This window comes from Kwoniella mangroviensis, chromosome 2 (genome assembly GCF_000507465.2).
Source record: "Kwoniella mangroviensis CBS 8507 chromosome 2, whole genome shotgun sequence".
NCBI lineage: Eukaryota > Fungi > Basidiomycota > Tremellomycetes > Tremellales > Cryptococcaceae > Kwoniella > Kwoniella mangrovensis.
The window spans coordinates 1,777,776-1,804,003 of NC_088828.1; the positions used below are offsets into that span (position 1 = coordinate 1,777,776).

The following is a 26,228-nucleotide window of genomic DNA, read 5'->3' on the forward strand; positions in this document are numbered from 1 at the left end:
CATTACTAGGTTGACTCGGACTAGATAGGATAGGTGAAGGGCTCTCTTTATTCTTTTGTTCATACGCTGATTACATCTTGACCTGGTGAGTAATAATCAACACTTGTCGTTTTATCTCATCAACTACAGCTCATTATTCCTCATCCATTCACATAGCCTAGCTCATCATTTCATCAGAGAACACCTAGTCCAATCAATTCAAGTTAGGTGGACAATTGATCCCATCGGCATACACTGCCTCCGAACAACATGTCCTTCCTCCGACGATTCTCCTCAGCTGCATCCTCCTTCATCCCTTCCATTCCCAACGCTCAGGGTATCCCAGCTTCCCACGTTCCTCGTCGACCTACCGAGACCTTTTCTCGAACGTCCAAAGCATTCGTAGAAGAAGAAGACATTGATGAGAAAGCTTCTAGGGCATCATGGGAGTTGTCAGATAATGAATCCGTCTCTTCCAAGGGATCAGGATCAAGTAAATCCGGAGCTTCTTTCGCTACTTCTTCCGGTGCCAGTGATCTAGATAAGAAGAGTTTCGATGAGAGTGATGATTCCAGCTCCGATGAGAGTGACGACTCGATACTTGATAGAGGAGGTAGACCAAGGGATAGATATGATATGATGGTCAGACATCTATGGAACGTTGCGGAGAGACAAGGGTGGTTCAGAGATGCAGATTTTGATGGTCTCGTGTCCATCCGGTAAGTCTAAATACTAAAATCCCCTTGAAAAATTGATGGTCGGCTGACACCATGGTCATTATAGAGTGAAGAAGAGAGTCTTGCGAACATACCCCCAACCTAAAAACTCCAAGAAGGGTGCAAGAGAGTTGGGAAGGAGGATCAAAGAATGGGATGCTGCTATATCCACCTTGAATCCTGAAGTAGCTATGAAAATCACCAGTAAAGTCGTGCAAGCCATCATGGCTAGATGGTGGGTTAGCATTGGATCCTGATCGCGGAAATAGCTGACATAGCTTTACAGTGCTGAAGACGCTATTGAAATTACTCTCGATGTCAACACTCGTATTCAAATCCTTGACGATCTCACTCAACTAGCTGGTGCCCGTAAACATCAGTTTGCGGCATTCGTGCGAGCAGAAGCATGTTTGGTGGTTTGGGCAGATGAAGTTGAGACCTTGATTCCATCCGCCGAAGCTTTGGAACAACGTATGATCGCCTATGTATGGTCAGGAAGACACCATGAATTGAAATTGCTCGAGCCCGAGGACGAGTCTGAGGATGAGATCGACGAGAAGGGAGTTGATGAAGAAGGATGGGTAGATAGAGATGCTGAAAGAGAAAAGGAGCTTGCGGATGCAGATGGGGATGTAGATGAAGAGAAAGTAGGAGGTAAAGAAGGTGATTGGGAAATGAGAGACAGAAGACCTGTCATGCTTTACGCTCCGCTCGTTTCTGGTTTAGCTATGATCTTGACTTTCGTCTTCATTGGTTCTGGTATAAGTGAGTATCTGACCGGAAGGTTTAGGTGATCGGTGCTGATTTTGGTATGTAATAAGGAAACTTGATCAAAGAAGTTATGCTTGACGGCTCATATGCTCGTATGGCACTTATTGCTACTTCACCTTTTGGTTATTTGCTCTCCATTGTAAGTACTCAATCGCTTCAGTGTGAGTACGTGTGAGTACGACTCGTTCCTAACATGGATTCGAAGTTCTTCTGCATCTGCATTATGGGTAACTTGTGGCAAATGCTTGGTCCCGTTGCTCAATGTCATCAAAACTCGTCTTACTATTCTGGTAAAGCCCCTACAAGGATGACTGGTAGATTACCTCATATCACCATCCAGATGCCTGTTTACAAGGAAGGCCTGGAAGGTGTTATCATCCCTACGGTCGAATCGCTAAAAAAGGCTATTACTACGTGAGTAGTCGCTTCGCCAAAAAATACCTCGAAGTAGGGAACAGCTCAGCTGAATCAGTTGATTTTATATAGTTACGAGCGACAAGGTGGTTCGGTGAACATCTTCGTGTTTGACGATGGTATGCAGTTGTGGGACGAAGAGGAACAAGAGATCAGAAAGGCTTACTACGACCGTAACAACATCGGTTGGACTGCTCGACCTAAACATGGTAAAGATGGTTTCATCCGAAAAGGCCGATTCAAGAAGGCTTCAAACATGAACTTCGGTAACAATCTGTCTTTACGAGTTGAGGAAATTATGGATGAACTTCGACCTGCTGCCGACGAACAATCTGACGTTAACTGGCAATGGACCGACGAGGATGAGCGAGAAATCTACGATGAAGCGCTTGCTACGGCTCTCGAGGAATCTCAAGGTATCGCTTGGGCCGCTGGTAATATCCGAATTGGAGAACTCATTTTGATCATTGATTCCGATACCAGAGTACCTGAAGATTGTTTCCTTGATGCTGCCTCGTGAGTCAATAGTAGCACATTGATAGATCGATAGCTGACTCATTTTACAATAGTGAATTCGCTCAATCACCTAACATCGCCATCATCCAACATGAATCTGCGGTCATGCAAGTTGTCGGTCATTTCTTTGAAAACGGTATCACATCATTCACAACTCGTATTAATACGGCTATCTCCTTCTGTGCCGCCAATGGTGAAGTGGCTCCCTTCGTCGGACACAATGCGTTCCTCCGATGGGCAGCTATTCAAGATGCCGCTTTCATTGATGACGACGATGGTATCCGAAAATGTTGGTCTGAATCCCATGTGTCCGAAGATTTCGATCAGGCTCTACGATGTCAGATGAAAGGATGGAGTTTGAGATGGGCTTCTTACTCTAATGGTGGTTTTCAAGAAGGTGTCTCACTTACCGCTGATGACGAGGTAGGTTCGCCTCGAACGAAGGTAGGATCAATGCTAATGATGGTCATAGTTGAATCGATGGCAAAAATACGCTTATGGATGTTCCGAGCTTCTTTTCCACCCTTTGCGAAAATGGTTGACCAAAGGTCCTATCACTCCTCTTTATCGATCGTTCGTATGGGCAGATGGTATTCCCCTTCATTCCAAGATTTCCGTATTGGCTTATATCTCATCGTAAGTTGCACCCGTTGATTTGATAGGAGTGAGGATTTGGCTTATGAGTGATACCAGTTATTACGCCATTGCATGTTCACTGTTACTCTCCCTCCTTAACTGGGTGTTGATCGGTCTATTCGATGACCTTTTGGATCTGTTCTACCTCGAATCTTGGCAAGTATTCTTGACATGTATTGTCATTTTCTGTGGGCTCTCCAATGTCTCTTCCGCCTTGTTCCAATATCGATTGAACACCAATTCACTCGGTAACGCCTTGGTTCAAAACTTCAAATGGATCGTTTTCTTCTTTTTCTTCTTCTGTGGAATGTCATGGCATTTGTCAACCGCTTTGTAAGTTGACTCCCCAATTCACTGTGTGATAGGCGCTGACCGTGCGATCGGATAGGTGTGCGCATTTGACTGGATATAACATGCAATGGGCCTCAACCGTGAAAGAAGTAGAATTATCGCACTTCTTCAAAGAATGGCCAGCGATGTGGAAGAGATTCTGGGATATCTGGATCGTCTCTTGGGTTATGATCCTGGGTGTTGCTTTCATGGCTTCGCCATTAGTACCTATGGGTTACAGAATGTAAGTATGGGATTCCCTGCTTGTGTGCATGGAGTGCGAGCTGATAGCGGTTTATCATCCAGTACCAACTTCACTTGTATTCTACCTCTGATGGCTCAAGCATGTTCGCACTTCTTATATCCAATCGTGTTGAATCCCTGGTGTAAGTCATTATCTTTTGGCGGTGCAAGTCGAATCACTGATCAAATGTCATCTGCGCAGTGCTGTTGTTCCAGTTCTAAGATTTCGCAAAATCAAAACCCCATCCTGTTTCTTATTAGATTCAGACTTTCCGATTTGCTGGTTTGCTGGATCATCAGAGAACTCTCATCTCTCCCGCTTACTATGTTATAACATTATACAATTTCTCTTAATGGATTGCCCTCTCTCCATCTTGGATATACTCATTCTATAACTTCGCGCGCATATATATCTGTTTGGTACAAATAAGCATCAATGCATCAGTATAATCTACATTCGTATTTATCTGACTGCTCGACTGTCAGATGGTAAGTCAAGTCATGAGTCAGGTTTGTCATACCGCATCAGACCATACGCATTCCACATATACAATTTTTGTGAAGACCTAGAAAAAACCTCTTGAAGGCCCACCCCTCCTCATCATCTCAGATTCCTCCGCACCCGACGACATCCCGCCTACCCTCTCATACCCTATATCGTCCATCTCATATCCACCCATCTGGTCCATCCTTCTCCGGCGTTCTTCGTCTCTAGCTCGGATTCTGGCAGGTGTAGGTAATGAGAAAGCTTCCTTGATATCTGAACTTCGTATCTGTATACCCAAGCAGGTGGAGAGGAAGCAGTATATGATTGAAGCGAGGCTATAAGATCGAAATGTGTGAGCTTCCTTATTCAGACATCGAGAATAGTGAGACTAAGCTCACAGGAAGAGGCCACAAAAGAGGACGAAGAAGAAAAAGAGTTCGTCCATGTTGTGAAGATGATGGCCGTTGAAGCTTCGATAGTTGTTGGAGCGTCAAAATCTAATTTTGTCACTGTCTGGGTCGGGGTCGAAGGTTTTTGATGCTGCTCAAGAGGTTTGATGTAGGTAACAGTTGAAGCCAAGATCAGCATGGATAATTACCAGCACAAGACTGTCAATGTCCGTCTTTCATATATATACGGCACCTGGCTCGGGTGGAGGGACTTCAGGGGAAAACCACGTGTCTCGAACAAGTGCTCAAATATTTTTGAGGAGGTCAGATCCACTTGTACGAAGTTCAAGTAAGATCTTGGATATTCGCACTTTCTCATCACTTTTCAGCATACTCGTTGGCATACTACATATAACAGTCGGTCAACATGGTGTCTTCAGAACACCGACATAGACCCACTCTTAAACAGGTATGTGGGCTATCTTCCAGGTCCAATCGGCGTCGCTAATTGCCTTGTTTATCACAGACTAACAAAGGCTTCAAATCGAAACACTCTTCGAAAGGAGCTCTGAAGACCGCTGCAAAGGGTAAGCTAGTCTCCTCCCCACTCATCTTCGGAATCAGCTTATTGACTCTCTTGTCCTCCACAGGGAAAGTTGGCGGATCATCTCATTCTGACAAAAATACCAAGAAACTAGCTTCTAGCTCGAAGAAAGCTAGATTGAATGCCAACGCTCAGAAGAGAGATTTGAAAAGGAAGACTGTGGTAGAGGATCAGAAATTCTTCTCAACAAGTAGTGGAGGAGGTGAGCTGTTCCAGTTGTCGAGATGAGAGCCAGGCTGATCCGGTATGATATAGGTCAAGTCCCCCGGATCGTTTCTGTCGTACCGCTCTTACCTTCGATATCACCTCGACGTTTCCTTGCCAATTTGTTACCATCCTTTGGTCTTCCCGAATCCGAGCTCGAAGAGATATCCTCGACTCTGACAGATAGCGGGACCTATCTGATCCGCGCGCCACGTTTCAAGACTTCCCTTCAGATCAACCTCTTGCCGCCCCTTTCTCTTTACCCAACTCTCGATGCTGCACTAATCAGCGATTACGTTGTATTGCTTTTGAGCAGTGTGGATGAAGTCCAGCTTGAAGGTGAAGCTATACTGAGGTGTCTGCAGGGTCAAGCGGGTGGTGTGGAAGTTATTGCTTGTGTGCAGGTAAGCCGCATGCTAGAATTTAAAGTGTATCGCTAAACATCTCTTTAGGCCCCTGTTGCCAACCCCATAAAACCGGATACTAAACAACTGATTCATAAATCCCTTCTCTCATTCACCAAATACTTCTTCCCCTCTGTACCCAAAATTTATTCTTCCGATACACCGAACGAGGCCGCTCTTCTCGCTCGAGCTTTCTGTGAGGCGGCGCCTGGAGGTACCAAGAGTGAAGAGGGTCGAGCGTTTATTATAGCTGAAGGTGCTAATGCTATAAGGTGGACCGGCAGTGGTGTGCAAGGTGACGATGGTGTAGAGAAGGGACGATTGGAAGTTATCGGGACGGTTAGAGGAGGAGGTGCATTGAGTGCAGACAGATTGGTACATCTTCCTGGACGAGGGGATTTCCAAATCGAAGCAGTAGGTCATTTAACTCGGCTCGTAATAACGGGCGGCTAAGTTGGTTGTATAGATCCTTCCTGCTCCACCATCATCTCTATCTCACCGACCTCACCAGCAATCTTCAATGTCTGTGGACGCCCCCTCGGATCCCCTTTCAACGCCCACTGAGAACGCAGACGATCTGACTGCTGTCAACAACCCTGACTTGATGGCGAATGAACAGACGTGGCCTACGGAAGAAGAAATGGCTGGATCGGAAGCACCCGCTGCTGGAAGCTCCACAGGCGAGAAAAAGCGTACGAAGCGAGTACCCAAAGGAACCAGTGCTTATCAGGCTGCGTGGATATTCGATGATGAGGATGATGAAGACGAGGACGATGAAGATGGGGATGAAGATGGGGATATGGATGTCTCGGGAGATGAGTCTGGAGGTGTCGCCGAAGGATACGGACGCAATGTGTATGATGATGATGAGGAAGAGGAGACTGAGGAGATCGAGCTTGATGAGAGGAAAGAAGAAGCTCACAGGGATCTGGATCCCGAGAGAGAAGAGGAAGAGTGAGTCTGGCACTAGTGATCGTGGACACAGCTAATTCGTCCATAGGTATGAGGCATATCTTCGTCAACGTGAGAAAGCTCAAGCGGAAGATGCAATGTTCCCCGATGAAATCGATACACCACGACACATACCCGCAAGGACCCGGTTCCAGAGGTATAGGGGATTGAAGAGTTTCAGGACGAGTCCGTGGGATCCATATGAGAATTTACCGATAGATTACGCGAAGATCTTCCAGTTTGAGAATTATCTGGGTACAAAGAAGAGGATCGAACATGCTGGTATTGAAGAGGGAGTCAAAGTGAGTTAGCCTTCCGTCTATGTTTTACCTCTCAATCTGACATAACCTTTCACAGGCTGGTACAAGAGTTATTTTGATCCTCAAGGACGTGCCTCAAAATGTCATCGATGAGAGAGACGCCTCACTACCTTTCATCGTACACGGCCTGCTGCAGCACGAACACAAACAATCGGTATTGCACTTTGTGGTCCAGCGAAATACTGAATACGATGAGCCAGTCAAAGCGAAGGTGAGTTGAAGTCGACTGTGACTGTAGCTAAATCTATCTCAGGAACCCCTCATTCTCTGTGTTGGACCTCGTCGATATGTCATCCGACCATTGTACTCCCAGCATGTCCGTGGAGGCGGTAAAGGGGTGAACAACGTTCACAAATCTGAGAAATTCCTCAGGCCAGGTGCTGCAACCGTTGCTACTACATTCGGACCAATCTGTTTCGGTAAAACCGCGTGTTTATTATTAAAAGACGAAGGTGCCAATCAAGGTGAGTTCAAAACCTCCATGAATTGTGCTGATCAGATCAGTACCGAGTCTGGTCGCTATGGGCTCTTTCCTCTCTCCTGATCCAACTCGAATCATCTCCAAGCGGATCATCCTCACTGGACACCCTATCAAGGTACACAAGAAGACCGCTACGATACGATACATGTTCTTCAATAGGGAGGATATCGATTACTTCAAATCTGTGGAGCTGCATACGAAATACGGTAAAATCGGTCATATCAAGGAACCACTTGGTACACACGGTTATTTCAAGGCTCATTTCGATGCGCCTATACAGCAGATGGATACCGTTTGTATGAGCCTTTACAAGAGACAGTATCCTAAGGTAAGCTTACCAAGATGAGTCATCGAGACATGAGGCTGATCCATGTATTCTCAGTGGTCGGAACTTTTCATTCCTCCGCCGGTCGCCCGAATTTCTGAAAAGGTTGAAGATGGGATGGACATAGAGTAGTGTACAGTAGATACCCTATGTTTTATATATACAGGGATGCATGGCATGCATAGATCGTGTGGTTCATCTCTCTGTGCTTGCGTCCGATTATATAGGCAGGCATTCCTTCAGGGATTGTGTGGACCGAAGCAGAAAGAGAAGAAAAGAAGAATGGGGTGGGAACCTGAAGGAAAAGCCAACAGCTTGCCCAAAAAATCCCAAAAAATCCCAAAAAATCCCAAAAAAGGAAGCCCTCGGTGGGACTCGAACCCACAGCCTTCCGATCTGACTCTGAAAGTTAAGAGTCGGATGATCTAACCATTGAGCTACGAAGGCTTACGTTGTCTCCGGATTGCTGCAAAAAATAAGCGAACATAAACCCCTACAGTTCGATTGCCTTTTTTCTTGATGTTAAGGTCTCAGATGAACCGCCAGAAATTTTTTTCAAGGGCTTCATCATCAAAGCTAGCAGCTTTCGATATATTTTGAATCTTTGCCTAGATGTATCGTGGTGCTTCTACTGAAATTAGGATGCTGAAGACTCGCGATCTGACCGGATGTTTCTACCTATCAGAGAATATGTGAATGAGAGCTGGAAGGGATACCTCATTTGACTCGTTGATCTGAGCATTTACACGTTTTCTACTGACCTGGTGGAGGCATCCGTCGGTCGCTTAGCCTAGATGGGCTTCTTGGTAAACTTCTAGGTCTGTCATACAAGGGTATGTGTATACCAACTTATGATATAGGTTGTAAGAGATGAAGGTCGTTCTCTAAATTTGCCACATGCCTCGCTGCGTCCTTTGCAGCGCGTATAACAGTGTAACCATCAGAAGAGTGCAAAGTGGAAGGATCGAATAGATTAGCCGCCGGTTGTATTGCTCTTGGTTTCAACCGATAATTCGGATCGACATTCGGATACACCAAAGTACACATCCATTCAGTCACAAGATAATCGAGCAGCTCACCCATCATTTGTGCTTGTATCGATCAGGCAATCGTACTCAGTCTACATTTCGTCTGAAAATCTCGTCAAGATGCTTGTCCGTGCAGCGCTTCGAACCTCCCGACTCTCCTCCCTCGCTACTGCCCAAAGGCGATTAGCATCCTCCTTGGTCTTCCTAGAGCACAAGAATGGGAAATTGAACGATTCCAGTTTGAATGCTGTGACTGCTGCTCAATCGCTTGGATCAGATGTGAGTGACATGTCCTGATCGCATAGATGGAGGAAATTTTTCGCTGATACGGGTCTCTCATTTCTTAAGACCGCCGGTATAGTAGTAGGATCGAAGAGTGATGTCGATGGTGTCCTCGAGGAGGTCAAGAAGTGAGTCTTATAATTCGACTTTAGTTGATGGTGCATCGCTGATACAAAAATATAGGATTGACGGTCTCACCAAGATCTACACCGCTGCTTCCGACTCCTACTCCCATTCTTTAGCTGAGAGTAAGCTGATCTTTAGCTACAAATTTAACCTACTCACTGACTATGATACTACCTTCCCTCAATATAGATGTTGCGCCCCTTCTTGCTTCAGTATTGCCAGCCAAGAACATCTCGCACATATTTGCAGCTCACACTGCTGTCGGAAAGAACGTGTTCCCTAGATTGGCTGGTTTACTTGACTCGTCTATGGTGAGTGCCCATTGTCAGTTGATTCGAGGACAGTCGGCCGAGACCTCGCCGAGTGACCGGTCTCCATTGCTAGAAGGACGGAGTGGACACTTGGAGAACCCAAGCTTAGGACGATCGAGATGAAGGAAGCATTACAGGAAGATAATGCTCGAGAATGCACTGGGGGAACGATCGGCCGAAGAGGGGACTTCAAGCGAAACATTGTTGATCGGATGCCTGATTTGCTCAGATAATGGCCCAACATGCTAATTTGTGCACATACATCATAGATCGCCGATATCGTAGCTCTCGAATCTTCAGGAGATGTCTTCACCCGACCCATATATGCTGGTAATGCCATTCTCAAGATTAAGTCTTCACCCAAAGACAAGTTTAAGATCGTCACAGTCAGAACTACTGCTTTCGATAAAGCCAAGACTGGAGGTGGTAGTGCTGCCGTAGAGGAAGTTGAAGCTACTTCAGGTGATGGTGAGTCTTCTTATTTAGCTCAAGGGCGCCAAAAGTGAAATATCCATAAGAAAGTAACAATAGCTGATAAAATGATATCACGTTTAGCGTCAACCAAATACGTGTCTGAAGAATTGACCATCTCCTCTCGTCCTGATCTCTCTTCTGCCTCTCGAGTTGTATCAGGTGGTAGAGCTCTGAAATCGCAGGAGAATTTCAATAAGATCCTTGATCCGCTCGCTGATGCTCTTGGTGCTGGTAAGTGGCTTCGTCGCAGTGATCACGGGAAAACCACCGCTGATATGTGAAAATAAAAACAGCCGTCGGTGCGTCAAGAGCTGCTGTAGATGCCGGCTACGCAGACAACTCCCTACAAGTCGGACAAACTGGAAAAGTAAGTTCGGGTTTTGTTCTGTGGCAACCGATAACCATTCTAACATTGAATTACAGGTCGTTGCTCCTGAGCTTTACGTTGCTGCTGGTATCTCAGGAGCCATCCAGCACTTGGCAGGTATGAAGGAATCCAAGATGATCGTCGCTATCAACAAAGACCCAGACGCTCCAATCTTCCAAGTTGCTGATGTAGGACTTGTGGCTGATTTGTTTGAAGCTGTACCAGAGTTGACTAAGAAGGTCGAAGGTGCTAAGGCGTAATTCTGTTTATGATGATATGTTTATGCATTTATCTCGGGGTCTTTCCATGATCATGTCTGGTGCCTATATCTTGCAAACTGCGGATCAATTGGTCAGTATCTTCTACGATAGTTGAACACTTTGTAAGCAGACTTCGGACAGTCGCATCCGCGAAAAAAAAGGCTGATCTGATGGATCCCCACTAGATGTGGCTCCTTTAAACACTCTGATAATTTACAGTACTGTATTATCAAGCATTCATAGGATGATTCTGTACACCTTTAACTCCTCCACAGACTGAAACGACACCATATTAGCTTGCCCCTACAGCATACAGTGTGAGCATTGGAGTGAGTCGAATGGGCATTGTCTCCAGCCATTCGCATTTCTTAGATTCTCCATCACGCTTACCTTTGGAATCTATGCACCCCGTGTCATTCAGATACACGTCGAGGGGCCACACTTCAGGTGTGTTCCGCTTCGAACAATCTAGGCCGTGCAGTATCTGCCCCAGAATCGGTACAAGCGTATACAAGAATAAGATTCAGATAGCTGATTGAGTGAGAGAGTCAGTACTCATTCGGGTCTGCTCTCTGATTAACCAGCAGAGGAAATTATTTCCCCTCGCTAGCTGCTGAGAGTGATGAAGATACTGTGGAGAACTGTAACACCAGTAAAATATGGGAGTGGCATTGGGCACAAAGCGTGATAAGAGGTAATGACAATGTACTCAAATCTTAGGAACATCAGCTATGTTTTCAGTGAGCGTCCGGTGTATGCACAACCCCTTATGGCTACAGCTTCAAATCAATGCACTATAGACTTTGCGGCATAGTGACTTGGGACGATCAATCATTCTTGCATCTTACAGATAGAGTAAGCTGTTATGTGCCACACGACGCCTTTGACGTCGGGGATATTAAATAACTCCGATGAGGCGAGCTTTTCTTTTTGTTCGCGAAATCAAAGATGAGGACGAGCATAATGCATAAAGATCAAAATCAGACAGGCATCTCTGAGCTGTATCCTGTATTCACCATCATAGAATAAATAGCCAACATGTCAGAGATAGAGAAGATAGACGGATTCACCGAAGAAGAACAGCTCGACTTCGAGGCTGAGCTCCAAGAGGGCTACGCCGACATTGAAGACAAGTAAGTACATCCTTCATCAGTGGTCTCGTTACCAATGCCTTGGCTGATGCTACTATGATTGTTTATAGATATGCTGTCGATACTCAACAAGGTTTCGAAAATGTTCTTGTCATGGATAACATCCCTATCGTGGATGATAGCAAGAAACAGAAGCTGGTTGATAGATTGAGACAATTGTTCGCCAAAGCTGGTGCGCCTATCGAGGAGGAGAACATTAGCATGCCATGGGATGATAAAGCCGCTACCAACAAGGGGTGAGTTCAGCATACCCTGGAGTGCATATTGCGATCATACTGATAACATTGTTTACCAGGTTCATCTTCCTCACTTACCCCGACGCTCAACAAGCCGAGAACGCTCTTCGAGCTCTTGACGGCGCTTCTTTCGGTAAAAGCACTCTTTACGTCAACCGATTTGGAGATATCGAGAGATACGCCAACCTCCCCGTAGGAGAGGGCGAACTTCCTACTGGTTGGAGAGAGAAGCCTTACGTGGAGAAAGTAAGCTACCATGTCTTACTGCTCGAAACGTAGACTTTATAGCTGACCGTCCACTCTTGTACAGGACCATCTCCGAAGCTGGTTAGGAGATAGTGCTGGTCGAGATCAATATCTCACTTTCAGAGATCAAGATGTCAGCATCTGGTGGAACGGTAGAAACGGTAACGCCGAGCCAGTCAAGGTTGACGGCAAACCCCTCAAGAACAACGTAAGTACCATTCTTGTTGCGCATGATATTATCTGGCTGATCTCGTTCCTATAGAAATGGGGAGAACTTTACCTCCAATGGTCCCCTCTCGGTACCTATCTCTCCTCTCTGCACCGAGTCGGTGTTGCTCTCTGGTCTGGAACCAAGCTCGATGGACCTATTGGAGTCAACGTCCTTCGATTCACCCACCCTGGTGTCCGACTTATCCAATTCTCTCCCTGCGAAAATTATCTCGTTACCTGGTCTGAAGAACCTTTGGACAACTTTGAGAACCACCCCAATGCCGCTTTGAGAGAGACTTTCGGTCCTGAAGACGAAGGAAACCAATTCGTTATCTGGGATATCAAATCTCAACGAGTTCTTCGAACTTTCCCTGCCGATAAGCCTATCCAAGGTGAAGATGGTCCTCAACAAGTCGCTTGGCCATCCTTCAAATGGTCTCCCGATGATGCCTACATCGCTAAATGTAATGTCGGAACCGGTATCGCCGTATACGAACTCCCCGGTATGGGCCTGTTAGACAAGAAATCCATCAAGATTGAGGGTGTTCAGAACTTCGAATGGTGTCCTATGAGCGAGAAAGATTTCGCTGCTAGAAAGGCCGGTAAAGGTAAAGAATGCAGCTTCGTCTATTGGACTCCTGAAGCCCAGAACCAACCTGCAAGAGTCAGCATCATGTCTATTCCAAGCAGAAACATCCTCAGAGCCAAGAACCTTTTCAACGTGACAGACGTGAGTATACTATTAGGATTCTACAGTGAAATGGTTGCATGGCTGATATTCCCGTCTAGTGTAAATTCTACTGGCAAAACCAAGGTGATTACCTCTGTGTCAAGGTTGACCGACATGCCCGAAAAGCCAAATCGAAGAAGGCTACTTTCTGTAATTTGGAATTATTTAGAGTTCGGGAGAAAGATTACCCCGTTGAAGTAATCGAATTCAAAGGTTAGTTTGCTGATCTCATGTCCGCGGCTTTTACTAACAATTCTCTGCCACACCAGACTACGTGCCTCAATTCGCTTGGGAACCTCAAGGAAGTCGATTCGCCATCGTCTCATCTAACGACCCCAACTACGGACAGGGTATACCCGGTGTTGTGGTAAAATACAATATCGATTTCTACCAACTCGATCAAAAGAAGGGCGATTTCATCCCTATCAAGCACCTCGACTCTAAGATCGCCAATACACTCGTATGGTCCCCTCGAGGTAGACATATCGTGTTGGCTACGATCGGCTCTTCTCAGAAATTCGATGTTGAGTTTTGGGACTTGGACTTTGTCGTTGATGAGCGACGAGAGACTTCTGAACCTGGTGCGAACGTTACGATGCTTGCCTCTGGTGAACATTACGGTATAACCGATATTGCTTGGGATCCAAGTGGAAGGTACCTGACCACTCACGCGTCAGCTTGGAGATCTAGTGTGAGTACTTTGCGTTACTCTCTAACATTATAGTAATATGCTGATACTTGCAATATGCTGATACTTGTGATAAACTTTAGCCTGAACCTGGATTCTGTGTTTGGGATTTCAAAGGACAACAATTAGTTCATCAGCCAATGGACAAATTCAAGCAATTCCTCTGGAGACCTCGACCACCTACTTTACTCTCCAAAGATCAAATTAAGAAAGTCCGAAAGGAGCTCAAGGAGTACTCCAGGACGTTCGACGAAGAGGATGCGGCCGAGGAGAACAGAGGATCAGCCGAGAAATTGGCTCAAAGACAAAGAGATATCTCGGAATGGAATGCCTGGAGAGCTAGGAACAACAAGAGGGTGGATGAGAGAAGAGCTCAATTGGGTAAAGAGAAGAAAGTGGTTGTTAACCAGGATCATAAAGATGATGAAAAAGTGGAAGAGATTGTAGAAGAATTGATTGATGAGACCGAAGAAGTTGTTGTCGGTCAGTTATAGTAGCAGAGTAGTATTTGCCATGCATCAGTCTTTGAAATTGAGACAGTACTCATAGAGTACAGTTCGGTAGGGTACAAGGCTGGATGCAATGCATTATGGTTACAAAAACATTTATAAAGATCTATGTCAAAGGAGATTAAATGAGATCCTATTGATACCTGAACCAACATAAATGACAAACTTTCTTTCTATCTTCTACTCGTACTCTCTTCCCATTCCCGTTAAGAACAACCTGTTCTTCACCGTCAATATCCATCCTCTCGTCTTTGACGGAAGCAGTAGGCGAACCTACCACGTCGTGCCATAAAGGTGAAACGTCGATTTGACAATCTGCGCAAATGATATTTTGATTCTGTTGAATCTCGACGGGTGGTAAAAAATGTTCCAATCTCCTGGCTTTGCGGAGTAGAGGGAATGAATCGTGTGGTGGGATAGCCTTATACGATGAGATATACGTTTGAAGGGCGGTCTAGTAGAAGCACAATAGATTCAGATAAGCAAAAGGGCGGACTATGTTTACACCTTAAGTCGAGGATCAAACGATTACCCACCTCATTTTGCTCAGGATCCATCTCCCATAAATCATATATAACCCTTTCGCTCAAATCATGAGATTTGCACCATACACCTGGTCCCATAACACCTTCGGAATCTTTGAATTTTGTTACGGTCACTGTACCATGCCGACCAGGTTTTGCCTATAACATACCACACCAATACAATACGATCAAGTCAGATGATCTCGCTCTATAAGCTTGGATGAGGTGTACTCACCAAACTAAATTCAAAACCCATTTTCAAACCCGATAACCAAGCGCAAGCAGGGTGGAAGAGTGCCTCGCAATCCGTACATCCAATGACAGCCCCGTCAGTCTGAGTGCACAAAGTACATTGCTATTCCAGTTGATTCATGTTAGCATGAAAGCGACCCTGTAGTTTCAGAAACCCGAAAGTTCACTCACATTCTCCCACTTATCCCTAGCTACCTCCATAACACCTTCAACAGTCTTGATCCTCGATGGATCTGCGAACCCCACTTCGGGAACATATATCGAACATAGTATATGTGCCCATCTTCTTCCTTCTGTAGGTTTCAACGCAGACAACAGATCGAAATCCGCCTGTTGACCGGGTTTCTTCTTGATTTTGGATGTTATCGGTGTCAAGTCGTTTGGACAAAGGACACAGCGGGGTTCCTGAACATTCACCAGGTCTATGTCAGAAGAACCGATTGTTGCTTGAGAATCTCGATTAGCTCACCAAGTGTCTCTCTTCGGATTTGGAATTGATGCACAAATCGCATTCCCAATTCGAACCCATGTCCTGAGAAGGTATACCATAACATCCTGAACAATCACATTAAGTCAGCTCGCGTCGACATTTTCAGTTGAGCTGAATATGTGAGCGCATACTTACCGGCATGTACCGAGTAAGTACAGTTCTTACACCTGGCCATCATCGCTTTCGGTTCCATCTTCCTACAATTCGCACATGGTGGTAACTTCGGTGGCGGTGGTGGAACAGGAGTAGCTGTACCACTTGCATCTCCCTACGATTGGACCTGTCAGCTAACATTCTCGACAAGTGATCGGCTTGACTCACCTTGCTCTTTTTCAGTGTAGCTTCCTTCTGCTTCTCTTTCTTACTATCTTCAGACTTTACAAAAGAAATAACACCATACTTTCGATAATTCGATCTGTGACCCACATTCTTAGCATAATCCCCTTCCCTTAGGCATAGCGTTCTACTCACCCGCAATCCTCACACATCGCATCCCCCTGAACAGTCCTTGGACATCTCCACCAAACCTGACTTAACCTCGTCGAGCACGCCGCGCATTTCACATCTTTATCCTTCCTCTTCGTGAAATCATTCCCGTACAGAGAAACCTCATCATCAGAATGATCCGTATTTGCCGCTCTGATCTTTCCTAGAGATGGCGCACCAAGAGTCTTATTCTGTCTCGCATGAGATGTTGACACTTTGTGATGTAATCTCAGTTCTTCGTTCTCCTTGAATAACTGCTTGTTCTTCCATATGTACGAGAACCTCAACACCTCGGCGGGAGTACGGTTGAGGATTTTGGCTGTTTCGTGCGTCTCCAATCCTCCGTTACGCTCAAGCTCGGCTTCGAATATGGTCGTTTCTTTATCGGAGAACTGGTATAAAAAGCACAACTCAACAGCTCAGTTAAAGATCCGATCGTCGAGGAAGTTGAAGACCCACATGTATGGGTTTGAAATCAGCTAATTTCGTACGACGCATAAATTGTGTTGCCTTTTCTCTCCCCATCGTAGTATACGAGTCGATAGCAAGGTTCAGCCTTTCGACGTCATAGGATGGCACAGGCAATTTGAATGACCGAACTTCATCCATATACGAATTTACTATCACACCAAATCAGCAAGATCACTACTCCTGAGGAATGAGATGTATGAACTCACTATCATCGCCAGGTCTGGATCTAAGTGTCAAAGAAGACTCATATTTCCTTTCACCCGGATCATACCCTCTTTCTATCAAGCCATGTCTCGAAGGACCAGCTTCTACTTCCACTACTCCCGGTACGTGAGGCTTCTCCTGCTCTTCCCATGATGGCACGTTGGCTTGGTATTTGGACCCTACCCTTGTAGCGGCTCGTGGGAAGATAGCGTCATCGGGATCTGTACAAGTACACCAATATCAGCAAAATACATTTTTCCGGTAATATCGCTGCACTCACCCAGAACATCTTCGGGAGTAGTGAACACTCTATGAAAGCTGTATCAGCTATGCATTCAAGCTAATCATGACGTAGCTTGGGCTCAGGCTCACCCAAAGTACCTCCATGGCCACCCTCTAAAAGTCACATCAGGTCTAGCATCCGTAGCTACAATCTTCTCTTTCGCTTTCTGCTTATTCTTGCCAGTGGTAGTTGACGATCCATTCATCGTGAATCTGTATTTCTCAGATTCGACATCTTTATGACGTTGGATTGAACATGAGAGGCAAAACCATGAATATCCTTTTGCTGGTTTACCAACGAGAGGTGGATTGAGGCATTTCATGTGATAGTGTTTCTTACATGCCCTGCAGAAGCAATTAGCTGTAAGTCAGTATACCATCATCTCGTGCAGAAACCTCGGGTTGGATTTGAAGTCAGGAATGAATCACACAAGCACTCACTCGCATCTTACTGATTCCTGATATGAAGCCCATTGTTCACACACACAACAACTTCGGAAAGCCTCTGTCAAGTCAGATACCATTTCACGTTCTGTTACGAGGTACTCGTATCGTGAAAGAAGTGTTTCCTTGACATTTAGCGGGACTGGGTGTAGGAAGAGAGAATCCAGTCAGCAATCTGCGTTAGAACTGTTATAACATTTTGTATTCTTAATCGTTCTCAACCGATAGATCGACAAAGCAATTGAAAAGACTCGAATGATTGATACATTTCGTGATGATCGATGAGGTGCCAAATTCTCCAAATGAATTGTTTCTTATAATTGGAAAAATACACTCAAACTCACTGTTATTAACAGCCTCTGTCCTTATCACCTCAAAATCCCTCTTTATATACGGATCATAAAACTTGACGAAGTAGAAATGATCCGGTAATTTCTTCCATTTCAACAGATCTTCAATCCGATCTTTATGCCTGACGTAACATCTTCCTCTGACGTTGGAGAGAGGTTGAATGTCTGTGTGAATGGCAGCGAAGAGGAGTCTGAAATCGTTGATTGGACGGAGAGATACCTACGAAGTAGCAGTAACACGGATAAGCATGATGATTTTGGGTGTTTGACGATATACAGGTCTTATGGGAATAATTCCTCGTATGTGGTGCCGTAGCATCCTAAATTATGCTATGGTATGCTCCATTGCTTCGATATGGTATATCATGGCCGGCAAAGATGTATGAAGAAAGGAAGTAATACGCACATCAGGTGGTCGATAATATAGACTCAACCTGACCATCAATTCCGAACCTGAACCTACGGCCCTCGAACCTTTCTTGGGCGAAGTGTTGGGAGGTAAAAATTCGATTATCCTCGCTATGTTATATGGTGTTCCTACATTTCGTGTATTATATCAGTATTCGTATACGTCTCATAGGATTGGCTTTGTGATTTAGATCGCGATATGATCGACGACGATTGATGGATGAATGTTTCTATCCTTCCGGCCTTCCTCGTTTTGACGTGAAGGAAAAGAAATAAGGAAATAGGCATGATGTATGATGTATACTGACCATCTCTCTCGGACCACGGTAACGATACATATACATGATCTATACACGTTCACAGCCAAACTGAATCAGTATATGTAGCAGACTACCAAAAGGATGATCATTGCTGATAGGAGATGACCTTGACTTACCATTCTGAGCTACCACTTCACCATTGGCAAGTTTCGCCTGAGTCGTTTGATATCCCTGTAACACCATGCTTCTTCTTCCTACTTGGATTGGATCGGGTCTTGGTTATCGAATACAAATTATCCGAATTGATGTGATGGATAGTTTAGGGTATTAATGGTTGTATATGTATCTAAGAGATCATCTAAATGTGATCAATCTATTGACTTCAAATCCGATATTTCCAGTGAGATTTGACGGTTCTGCCTATCTGGGATATCAGATGGGTCCAGCGGGTTCTCTTGCAGCGAAAAGCACCGCTTGATACTTGAAGAACTTGCTCGATCTGAGGAGATACTGACAGCTTCGAAATCGATTTATGTGATGTAGTATCAAGATACAATAGGTAGAAGAAGAGGAAGAGGAAGAGTGAGATCAATCAATGAATGAATCCCAACTAAACTCGTTCGTAACGTGTTAAGTTAGTTGATGGGAGATTTTCGATTACACTTCTGACATATTTTCCGAATTTATCTCCCTTCCTTTTCCTTCAACCCTAATAATCTGCACAAAGGTCATATGCATGAAGTCCTCAGTCTTATATGCACTTGTAGCTGCACCCTTGATGAACCACCCTCAGGAAATACATCATGGCAAGCATGACATGTTGACGAGAATGGATCACTAGGAGGTCAGACATCCCGGTAACCTGTATTAACCTGTATGTACTACTGCTCATTATTCCGCGCCTGGCTACACTACCTTGCAATACAACGACACAGAACCAAAACCCAATTGCATAAGATTATTCACTTCAAAGGCTGTACATACGTTCTCCCTTTTCCTTGATCATCTGAAATAATCCACAAAGCACAACTAAGCATTCCCATTCTCAAGATGATAATCGCCAATAACCAATTCTACTTCCAGTTGCCTATTGCTTGATTCTCGATCCGATAGCAACCAGCTTGGTGATCATATACTCTTCGGTACCCTGGTGACCACCTTCTTTACCGTAACCTGATTCCTTGATACCTCCGAATGGACTATAATCGAGCGAGTTCAGGTCAGCTTTCTACCCTGCTCCCTCCCGTTATACATGATGACCTGGAAGTCTTATTTTCTCTTGGTTATCTCTCAGATGCGGGCACTCACATGACAGCCTGACTGATCATACCGGTATTAGCTCCAACCATACCAGTTTCCAAAGCTTCTGAAACTCTGAATACCCTATCGACATCTTCAGAGAAGAAGTATCCTGCTAGACCAACTTCAGAGTTGTTCGCTCGGGCGATGACCTCTTCTTCAGTCTTGAATCGGAATAGGGCAGCGACAGGACCGAAAGTCTCTTCGGTCGCGATCAGCTAGATAGGATACAGGAATTAGCTTAGCTCATGACGAAAGAGGGGTGAGTTGAATGAGGACGTATAATTACTCGACAGGGTTATGAGGTTGCGATGTGTGAAAATATGGAAAAGAGAGTTTGTTGGTAGATCTATGTCGAAGGACTCACACAGCTGTCTGGTACATCCGCCAAAACCGTAGGTATATATTCCGTTCCTTTACCCCTCTTTCCACCAACTAAGATCTTGGCTCCTTTCGAGACGGCATCTTGGACGTGCTATATACGCAACGAAAGAATTAACGTTGGTCCGTTATGAGAAAAGATGATATCGATTTTACACACCTCTTCAACTTTATCAGCCTGTCTCTGATGGATCAATGGACCATGAGTAACACCTTCATCGAAACCTGGCCCAACTTTGAATTGACCGACTTTCTCCGCAAGGGCTTGAGCGAACTTATCGTATATACCATCCTGGACGTAAATCCTATTGGCGCAGACGCAAGTTTGTCCAGATCCTCTAAATTTGGATGCGATCGTTCCAGCCACGGCGGTAGGTAAATCCGCATCGTCAAATACGATCAATGGTGCGTTCCCACCAAGCTCCAATGACATCTTCTTTAACGTTCCTGAACATTGCTCTGCTAATAGTTTACCGACTCTGGTTGATCCGGTGAAAGATACCTTGTGGACTAGGGGGTTGGTACATAGTTCTTTACCTACGTCTTGGAGGTGTTTGTCGGTGGTTATGACGTTGATTACTCCGTCTGGAACACCGGCTCGTCTAGCGAGCTAAAGGAAATAACAAGAAATGAGCATTATGAAAAATGTCAAATACAACACTATGATCGATCGGAATTCACAACGAGAATATGCTCGGAATACGATACCGAATTCTGGATAACTCACCTCAACAATAGCCAAAGTAGTGAAAGGAGTTTCGCTGGGCACTTTGACCACACTGGTACAACCAACAGCCAAAGCTGGACCTAACTTTCTAGCTATCATAGCAGCAGGGAAGTTCCATGGTACGAGTAAAGCTACGACACCGATAGGCTGTTTGATGGTTATATTTCTAGTTCCGGGTACAGAGCAAGGGATAGTTTCACCGTTGGTTCGAAGAGCTTCTGCGGCGAACCAAGAAAAGAATGATCCGGCATAGTTGGCCTCTGCCAATGCGTCGTTCCATGATTTACCGTTTTCCCAAACGATCAATCGGGTGATATCATTTATATTGGCCATGTAAAGTCGGTGTAATTCTGCCAAGTAGGTTTGTCGTTGAGCAGGGGAGGTGGTCTTGTATGTGGAGAATGCCTTGTGGGCTGCGTCGATGGCGTTTTTGGTGTCGGAGACGGTTTGGTCAGGACATGTTCCGATCACTTTGCCTGAGGCTGGGTCTATATGGTTAGAAAGGTTGTCAGTGGTGGGTCATAGGTTGTATAAACTAAACGGAGGTAGGAAGATATAGTAAAGATATGAGATGACATGTTATATGAGATTGTTAACTCACCATTAACCTCAAAGGTCTCTCCTGATTCGGTACCAACCCATTTTCCATCGATGAGCCCTCTTTGAATCAGCAAAGAAGGGTCATCGAGACCAAGCTAACATCAGGTGTATCAGCAATGCGGTCTTCTTCGGACCTGTAAGCTAGCTGAGCTCCACTCACTGGGTTCTCGGCAGTAACTTTGGGCCAGTTAGACATGTTTCTGATACTCGCTATATTCTGACTAAGCCTGACAGAGGGGATGATCGTGAGTCTACTTGAGTGTGAAAAAGTGCGTTGAGAAGTAAGAGCGATGGCAGAAGGGGTGGATCTGACGAGGTTCTGTCTGGTTATATGTGATCTTGATAATCTAGTGAATGGTGCTGATGAGATCTTTGAAGGCATTATATCCTTTCACTTGAACCGAAGGGAGGATGGGGGTGGGGATGGGATGGGGTGATACTCGTACTGTGCTATGTAATTTTCCTTTATGACAGTGATGTATGTTCTTAAACGCCCTTCTGATCTTCCTGTTCACCTAATGACTCTACGAGTATGGTTCCTATTTTAAGCGACGGGTGCTATCTATCATCCACTTCGCTCTAAACGAGGTCTTGAGCAGATGGGGCTCCATTGAGTGAGTGACAGTAACGCTGGGTGGTCCGGAGAGCACCGATCAGTGAGTGCATGGACGTGGCATTTTATTTCCGGATCAAAGGAAAGGGGGGGTTGGGTTACATCATATAGGAGATGACCGTCGGACTACAACAGAACTGTATAGGCGAATGAATAAGCTGACCCGACGGTATCGAATCAACACAAGAGCCATGGACCTTAGATAGTAGTGTACAGTACCAGCATCAATCTGTGTATATACTATCGGGGAGTATTCCGGGCTCAAACAATCACAGGCGATATGAGCATGTCTCTGTCTTCCTCAGCGCCTTTTAGACGATCCGAAGAAATCGGAGAGACCAATCCTCTGCTCAACAATCAAGGATTACCGTCTTCAGAAGAAGAAGGAGAAGAGGAGAATGATAGACCAGGGATAAGTAGGAAGACCTCACCAGTATGGCAGTTCTGGAATCATCCACCGTTCAAGAGACATGTTCATTTTGCTAGCGAACCCGACTATAGATCTGCAACGACAGCGACAACGGAATACGATGAACGCGAACACGATGAAGAAGAGGGACTTTTGCCCGTGTCGATGAATGGTTCTGGTAATGTACCCTTGAAACCCCATCATCACCACCACCATCATCATCATCCGCTATATCAGAAATACGGACAATGGGTCATGTACCTCGTCCTGCTGTTGGTAGGAGCTATAATAGGAGCGGTGTTTTCTAGGGAATTGATGAAGAGGAATACAGGTTTAGATGATGGACCGATGGTACCGCCTGTATGGTCATTACCACCTGTGAGTTTCACACCTGAGGGGAAAACCTCACCTCGCATTAGATAATCATCTTTGAATTGTGAATGGGGACAACGCTAATCTGTCTTGATAATAATAGCCAACAGGTCTACCCCGTAATGATCCCTACCTCATAACAGCTTCTAACGGAGCCGTCGCCTCGGAAGATAAGACATGTTCAGAACTTGGTCTATCGATACTACGTGATAAGAATGGTTCAGCAGTAGATTCAGCAATCACCACCACGCTATGTATCGGATTACTCAATGCATTTTCGAGCGGGATAGGTGGAGGAGGATTTATGGTGGTTCGTATACCCCATGAATACAATCATACGTATTCGGAGGTCGATGAGATGATCAAAGAGGGTGAAGAACGAGTTCTCGCGATTGATTTCAGGGAAACTAGTCCGGCTAAGAGTGAGAAAGGGATGTATGGAGCCGAGAAAGCTGGGAGGGTAGCCGCTCAGGTTGGGGGTTTGGCTGTTGGCGTTCCGGGGGAATTGAGAGGGTTGGAAATGGGTAAGTGAGGTTTGGATCTCCATTCACCGTCATGGAAGATCGTAATAATGGTGATGGTCCTATCTCATGAGAAACTTCCTCAACTTATCACGTTCCCTCTGCATATATCGGAGCTTGATATGTGGCTGACCTTGTTCATCCTCAGCTCATAAGATGTACGGCAAATTACCTTGGAAAGATGTAGTCTTGCCGGTAGCAGAACTAGCCAAGGGATGGAAAGTCAGTAGAGAATTAGCAAGGAGGCTAAGAGTGAGTGATTGTCTGCTTCCTGCTTATCGCACAAAGAGTTCAACTGATGTGAATGATGAGTCATTTGTAGATCTTCGGGTATGTCGAAGTTTACAATCTCAACCTACTCTGATCTTGTTCAGCGGTGTATATCTCTGTCGCTGATATATATCTGGAAATAGCGAATTCATGTTACATTCACCTACCTGGTCTGCAGTCTACGCACCTCGAGGTCAACTCCTTGTTGAGGGCGATTTCGTCCAGAGGATAAATTACGGTAAAACTCTTGAGGTAATAGCTGAACATGGTGTGGATGCTTTTTACGAGGGTGAAATCGCGGAAAGTAGTGTAAAGACTATCGGTAAAGCTGGAGGGATCATGACTCTAGATGATGTGAGTTGTATATACTGTCTGTTGCTTTTCAAAGAGGGAAGAGAACGTCATGAACGAATCTCAAGACATCACATTCCATCCAATCGCTCAGAACGATCGCTGTCAAGATCAGAGATCTGTGTCATCGCTGACACGACAATTCATGGTTGTCTTATAGCTCAAGAACTACAAAGCTAGAGCTTATCCTGCTATACACTCTTCGTTCAAGGGCAAAGAGATATATACCACGGATGTACCTTCATCGTAAGTCATCGTCTATCTTTATCATCATTTTCTCGATCCTAAATATCGAGATGGTACAACTCGAAAGGCATCTCTTTCTGTCTACAATGACCAATGATCAATAACCTCTATAGAACATATATATCCCCATGATGGGACAACACTGACATGCCTCTCTCTTGTCAGCGGCGGCATCCTCCTAGCCTTTTTGAAGCTTCTCGAACCATACAACATCCCACTCACAGGAGGACTCACGAATCCCCTCAACGTCCATCGACTGATCGAAGGTATGAAATTTGCCTTTGGAGCCCGAAGCGAAATCACAGATCCGGCACCTCAGTTTGGGGGTAATCTGACGAGGTTCAAGGAGTTTTACGAAGGTGATTGGGCGGACGAGAAAAGAGGGATGATATCCGATGTGAGTGATGGTTCTAGAGGAGTAAGGAGAAGAGGATTCTTGGGTATCCTGCTCCGGTGGACAGATCGCTTTCATGAGCATCACATGATTTAAGATCGTCCAAACCTCAAAATAGATGAAATGGAAGTCCCCCTAGATTTGCTCGTGTTCATTGCATAATCGAAGATGTATCTGATCAAGGAGATTAAACTAAAACTCATGAGCTTTTCGTGTACAGAATCAAACGCACGAAATCGACTATTACGGCCTCCAACATGATACACCCATAGATCACGGTACGACCCATCTGAGCGTGTTGGACAAATGGGGTGGGGCGGCTAGTGTGACTTCTACTGTAAGTGATGTCATCAACATGTCAAATATCTCAAGAGAAGACTCCGGCCGCTTAGGAAAAGTCACAGCAGCCAATCACTGATATATATATTCATTATTCAATTCTAGGTTAACCTCATTTGGGGAAGTCACGTCATGGACCCCAAGACAGGTATAATATTCAATGATGAGCAGGGTTAGTCCATGCCATTTCAGCTGAAAGGTGTACGTCGATCCAGCTGATCATTCATGCATATACTCGAATAGACGACTTTGCCGTACCCGGTGCAGCAGATGCATTCGGTCTCTGGCCCAGTCCATGGAACTATCCTCAACCTGGCAAAAGGTGAATACGCTCCTTCATACAAGGCTGAATGAACGCTAATCCATTAATTTCAGACCCCTCTCTTCAACATCCGCCTCAATCCTTTTGACTCCCCGCACGCCCTCGAAGCCATCCTCGATATACGCTATAATAGGAGGATCAGGTGGATCCCGAATTTTCCCCTCGGTAGCCCAGGTCCTCCTAAACTTGTTTTCAGGTATGAATATATCGAGATCGATCGAGGCGTACAGGGTACACAATCAGATTGTACCTCCGTTGACCACTGTCGAAGTTGGACCTGAAGGATCGCCTAGGGAGTTGATAGATGATCTGAAGAATAGGGGTCAGGAGATTGGTGAATTTGATGTCAATATTGGTATCTCAGAGGGTGAGTCGACTTTTTATATATAATTTTTTTACACTCTTTACGTGCTTCGAGTGTTATTTGGAATTATGCGATTCGATAAAAATGGAAGAGGGCAAGATGGAAGGAAAAGAAAGATGGATTATTATCGATTGGATGTCTAGATAAGCTGATACTGATTTCTATGAATGTGATTAGTCCAAGCGATAGTAGTAGAAAATGGTACAATTTACGCATCGAGTGATTCAAGGAAGAATGGAGTAGCAGCTGGGTATTAGGTTTGCTCTTTGAGGTCTGTGTACCGGTCTCTCATGTCGAGATCAGAGTCGGAGGGACAATACAAATATTGATAATATCATTTATCAAAATAACAATTCATCTATAGAATCATCTACATACAAGGGGCATCTCATCTTATCTTCAATATCAGACAGTGCTGTATCTTTTCATCTCTCGTTCTTCTTCGTCGGTGTATTCTCATA

The 26,228-nt window shown here is 45.0% G+C and overlaps 8 protein-coding genes and 1 non-coding gene across 9 annotated transcripts; 5 read left to right on the forward strand and 4 right to left on the reverse strand.

Annotated features, from left to right (window-relative positions):
* Nucleotides 1-249: 249 nt before the first annotated feature.
* Nucleotides 250-3,827, forward strand: I203_107523 (uncharacterized protein; the record flags this gene model as incomplete). The annotated part of the gene is made up of 12 exons (XM_019145603.1): nt 250-698; nt 763-930; nt 982-1,460; nt 1,517-1,605; nt 1,672-1,880; nt 1,953-2,396; nt 2,450-2,819; nt 2,869-3,032; nt 3,090-3,365; nt 3,421-3,606; nt 3,669-3,748; nt 3,808-3,827. 12 exons carry the CDS (start codon nt 250-252, stop codon nt 3,825-3,827), a joined length of 2,934 nt encoding a protein of 977 aa, XP_019005422.1.
* Nucleotides 3,828-4,171: 344 nt separating this feature from the next.
* Nucleotides 4,172-4,537, reverse strand: I203_107524 (uncharacterized protein; the record flags this gene model as incomplete). The annotated part of the gene is made up of 2 exons (XM_019145604.1): nt 4,172-4,427; nt 4,491-4,537. The coding sequence occupies 2 exons, from the start codon at nt 4,535-4,537 to the stop codon at nt 4,172-4,174; spliced, it is 303 nt and encodes a 100-aa protein (XP_019005423.1).
* Nucleotides 4,538-4,908: 371 nt separating this feature from the next.
* On the forward strand, nt 4,909-7,902 carry I203_107525 (uncharacterized protein; the record flags this gene model as incomplete). The annotated part of the gene is made up of 11 exons (XM_065518206.1): nt 4,909-4,950; nt 5,008-5,068; nt 5,132-5,287; nt 5,341-5,693; nt 5,742-6,107; nt 6,160-6,647; nt 6,694-6,946; nt 7,002-7,175; nt 7,218-7,416; nt 7,469-7,773; nt 7,828-7,902. 11 exons carry the CDS (start codon nt 4,909-4,911, stop codon nt 7,900-7,902), a joined length of 2,472 nt encoding a protein of 823 aa, XP_065372936.1.
* A 228-nt stretch (nt 7,903-8,130) lies between these two features.
* I203_107526 lies at nt 8,131-8,217 on the reverse strand. The gene has a single exon. It is a non-coding gene; the product is annotated as a tRNA-Lys (tRNA).
* Nucleotides 8,218-8,918: 701 nt separating this feature from the next.
* I203_107527 (uncharacterized protein) lies at nt 8,919-10,618 on the forward strand (the record flags this gene model as incomplete). Its single annotated transcript, XM_019145606.1, has 8 exons — nt 8,919-9,077; nt 9,147-9,208; nt 9,264-9,328; nt 9,396-9,517; nt 9,787-9,985; nt 10,073-10,222; nt 10,285-10,358; nt 10,415-10,618. 8 exons carry the CDS (start codon nt 8,919-8,921, stop codon nt 10,616-10,618), a joined length of 1,035 nt encoding a protein of 344 aa, XP_019005425.1.
* Nucleotides 10,619-11,656: 1,038 nt separating this feature from the next.
* I203_107528 (eukaryotic translation initiation factor 3 subunit B) lies at nt 11,657-14,373 on the forward strand (the record flags this gene model as incomplete). Its single annotated transcript, XM_019145607.1, has 8 exons — nt 11,657-11,751; nt 11,820-12,005; nt 12,065-12,251; nt 12,316-12,459; nt 12,514-13,191; nt 13,251-13,404; nt 13,461-13,882; nt 13,963-14,373. 8 exons carry the CDS (start codon nt 11,657-11,659, stop codon nt 14,371-14,373), a joined length of 2,277 nt encoding a protein of 758 aa, XP_019005426.1.
* A 148-nt stretch (nt 14,374-14,521) lies between these two features.
* On the reverse strand, nt 14,522-18,802 carry I203_107529 (uncharacterized protein; the record flags this gene model as incomplete). The annotated part of the gene is made up of 17 exons (XM_065518207.1): nt 14,522-14,842; nt 14,925-15,071; nt 15,148-15,267; nt 15,336-15,569; nt 15,634-15,719; nt 15,790-15,922; nt 15,976-16,069; nt 16,126-16,532; nt 16,600-16,760; nt 16,818-17,036; nt 17,096-17,124; nt 17,188-17,442; nt 17,539-17,683; nt 17,886-18,111; nt 18,298-18,428; nt 18,608-18,646; nt 18,736-18,802. 17 exons carry the CDS (start codon nt 18,800-18,802, stop codon nt 14,522-14,524), a joined length of 2,814 nt encoding a protein of 937 aa, XP_065372937.1.
* Nucleotides 18,803-19,646: 844 nt separating this feature from the next.
* Nucleotides 19,647-21,948, reverse strand: I203_107530 (uncharacterized protein; the record flags this gene model as incomplete). Its single annotated transcript, XM_019145609.2, has 7 exons — nt 19,647-19,758; nt 19,868-20,076; nt 20,226-20,333; nt 20,400-20,849; nt 20,967-21,454; nt 21,568-21,661; nt 21,727-21,948. The coding sequence occupies 7 exons, from the start codon at nt 21,946-21,948 to the stop codon at nt 19,647-19,649; spliced, it is 1,683 nt and encodes a 560-aa protein (XP_019005428.2).
* A 517-nt stretch (nt 21,949-22,465) lies between these two features.
* On the forward strand, nt 22,466-26,024 carry I203_107531 (gamma-glutamyltransferase; the record flags this gene model as incomplete). The annotated part of the gene is made up of 12 exons (XM_019145610.1): nt 22,466-22,966; nt 23,064-23,484; nt 23,630-23,733; nt 23,804-23,811; nt 23,895-24,105; nt 24,263-24,348; nt 24,514-24,745; nt 24,963-25,079; nt 25,187-25,253; nt 25,325-25,403; nt 25,457-25,770; nt 25,945-26,024. The coding sequence occupies 12 exons, from the start codon at nt 22,466-22,468 to the stop codon at nt 26,022-26,024; spliced, it is 2,220 nt and encodes a 739-aa protein (XP_019005429.1).
* Between the last annotated feature and the right edge of the window lie 204 nt (nt 26,025-26,228).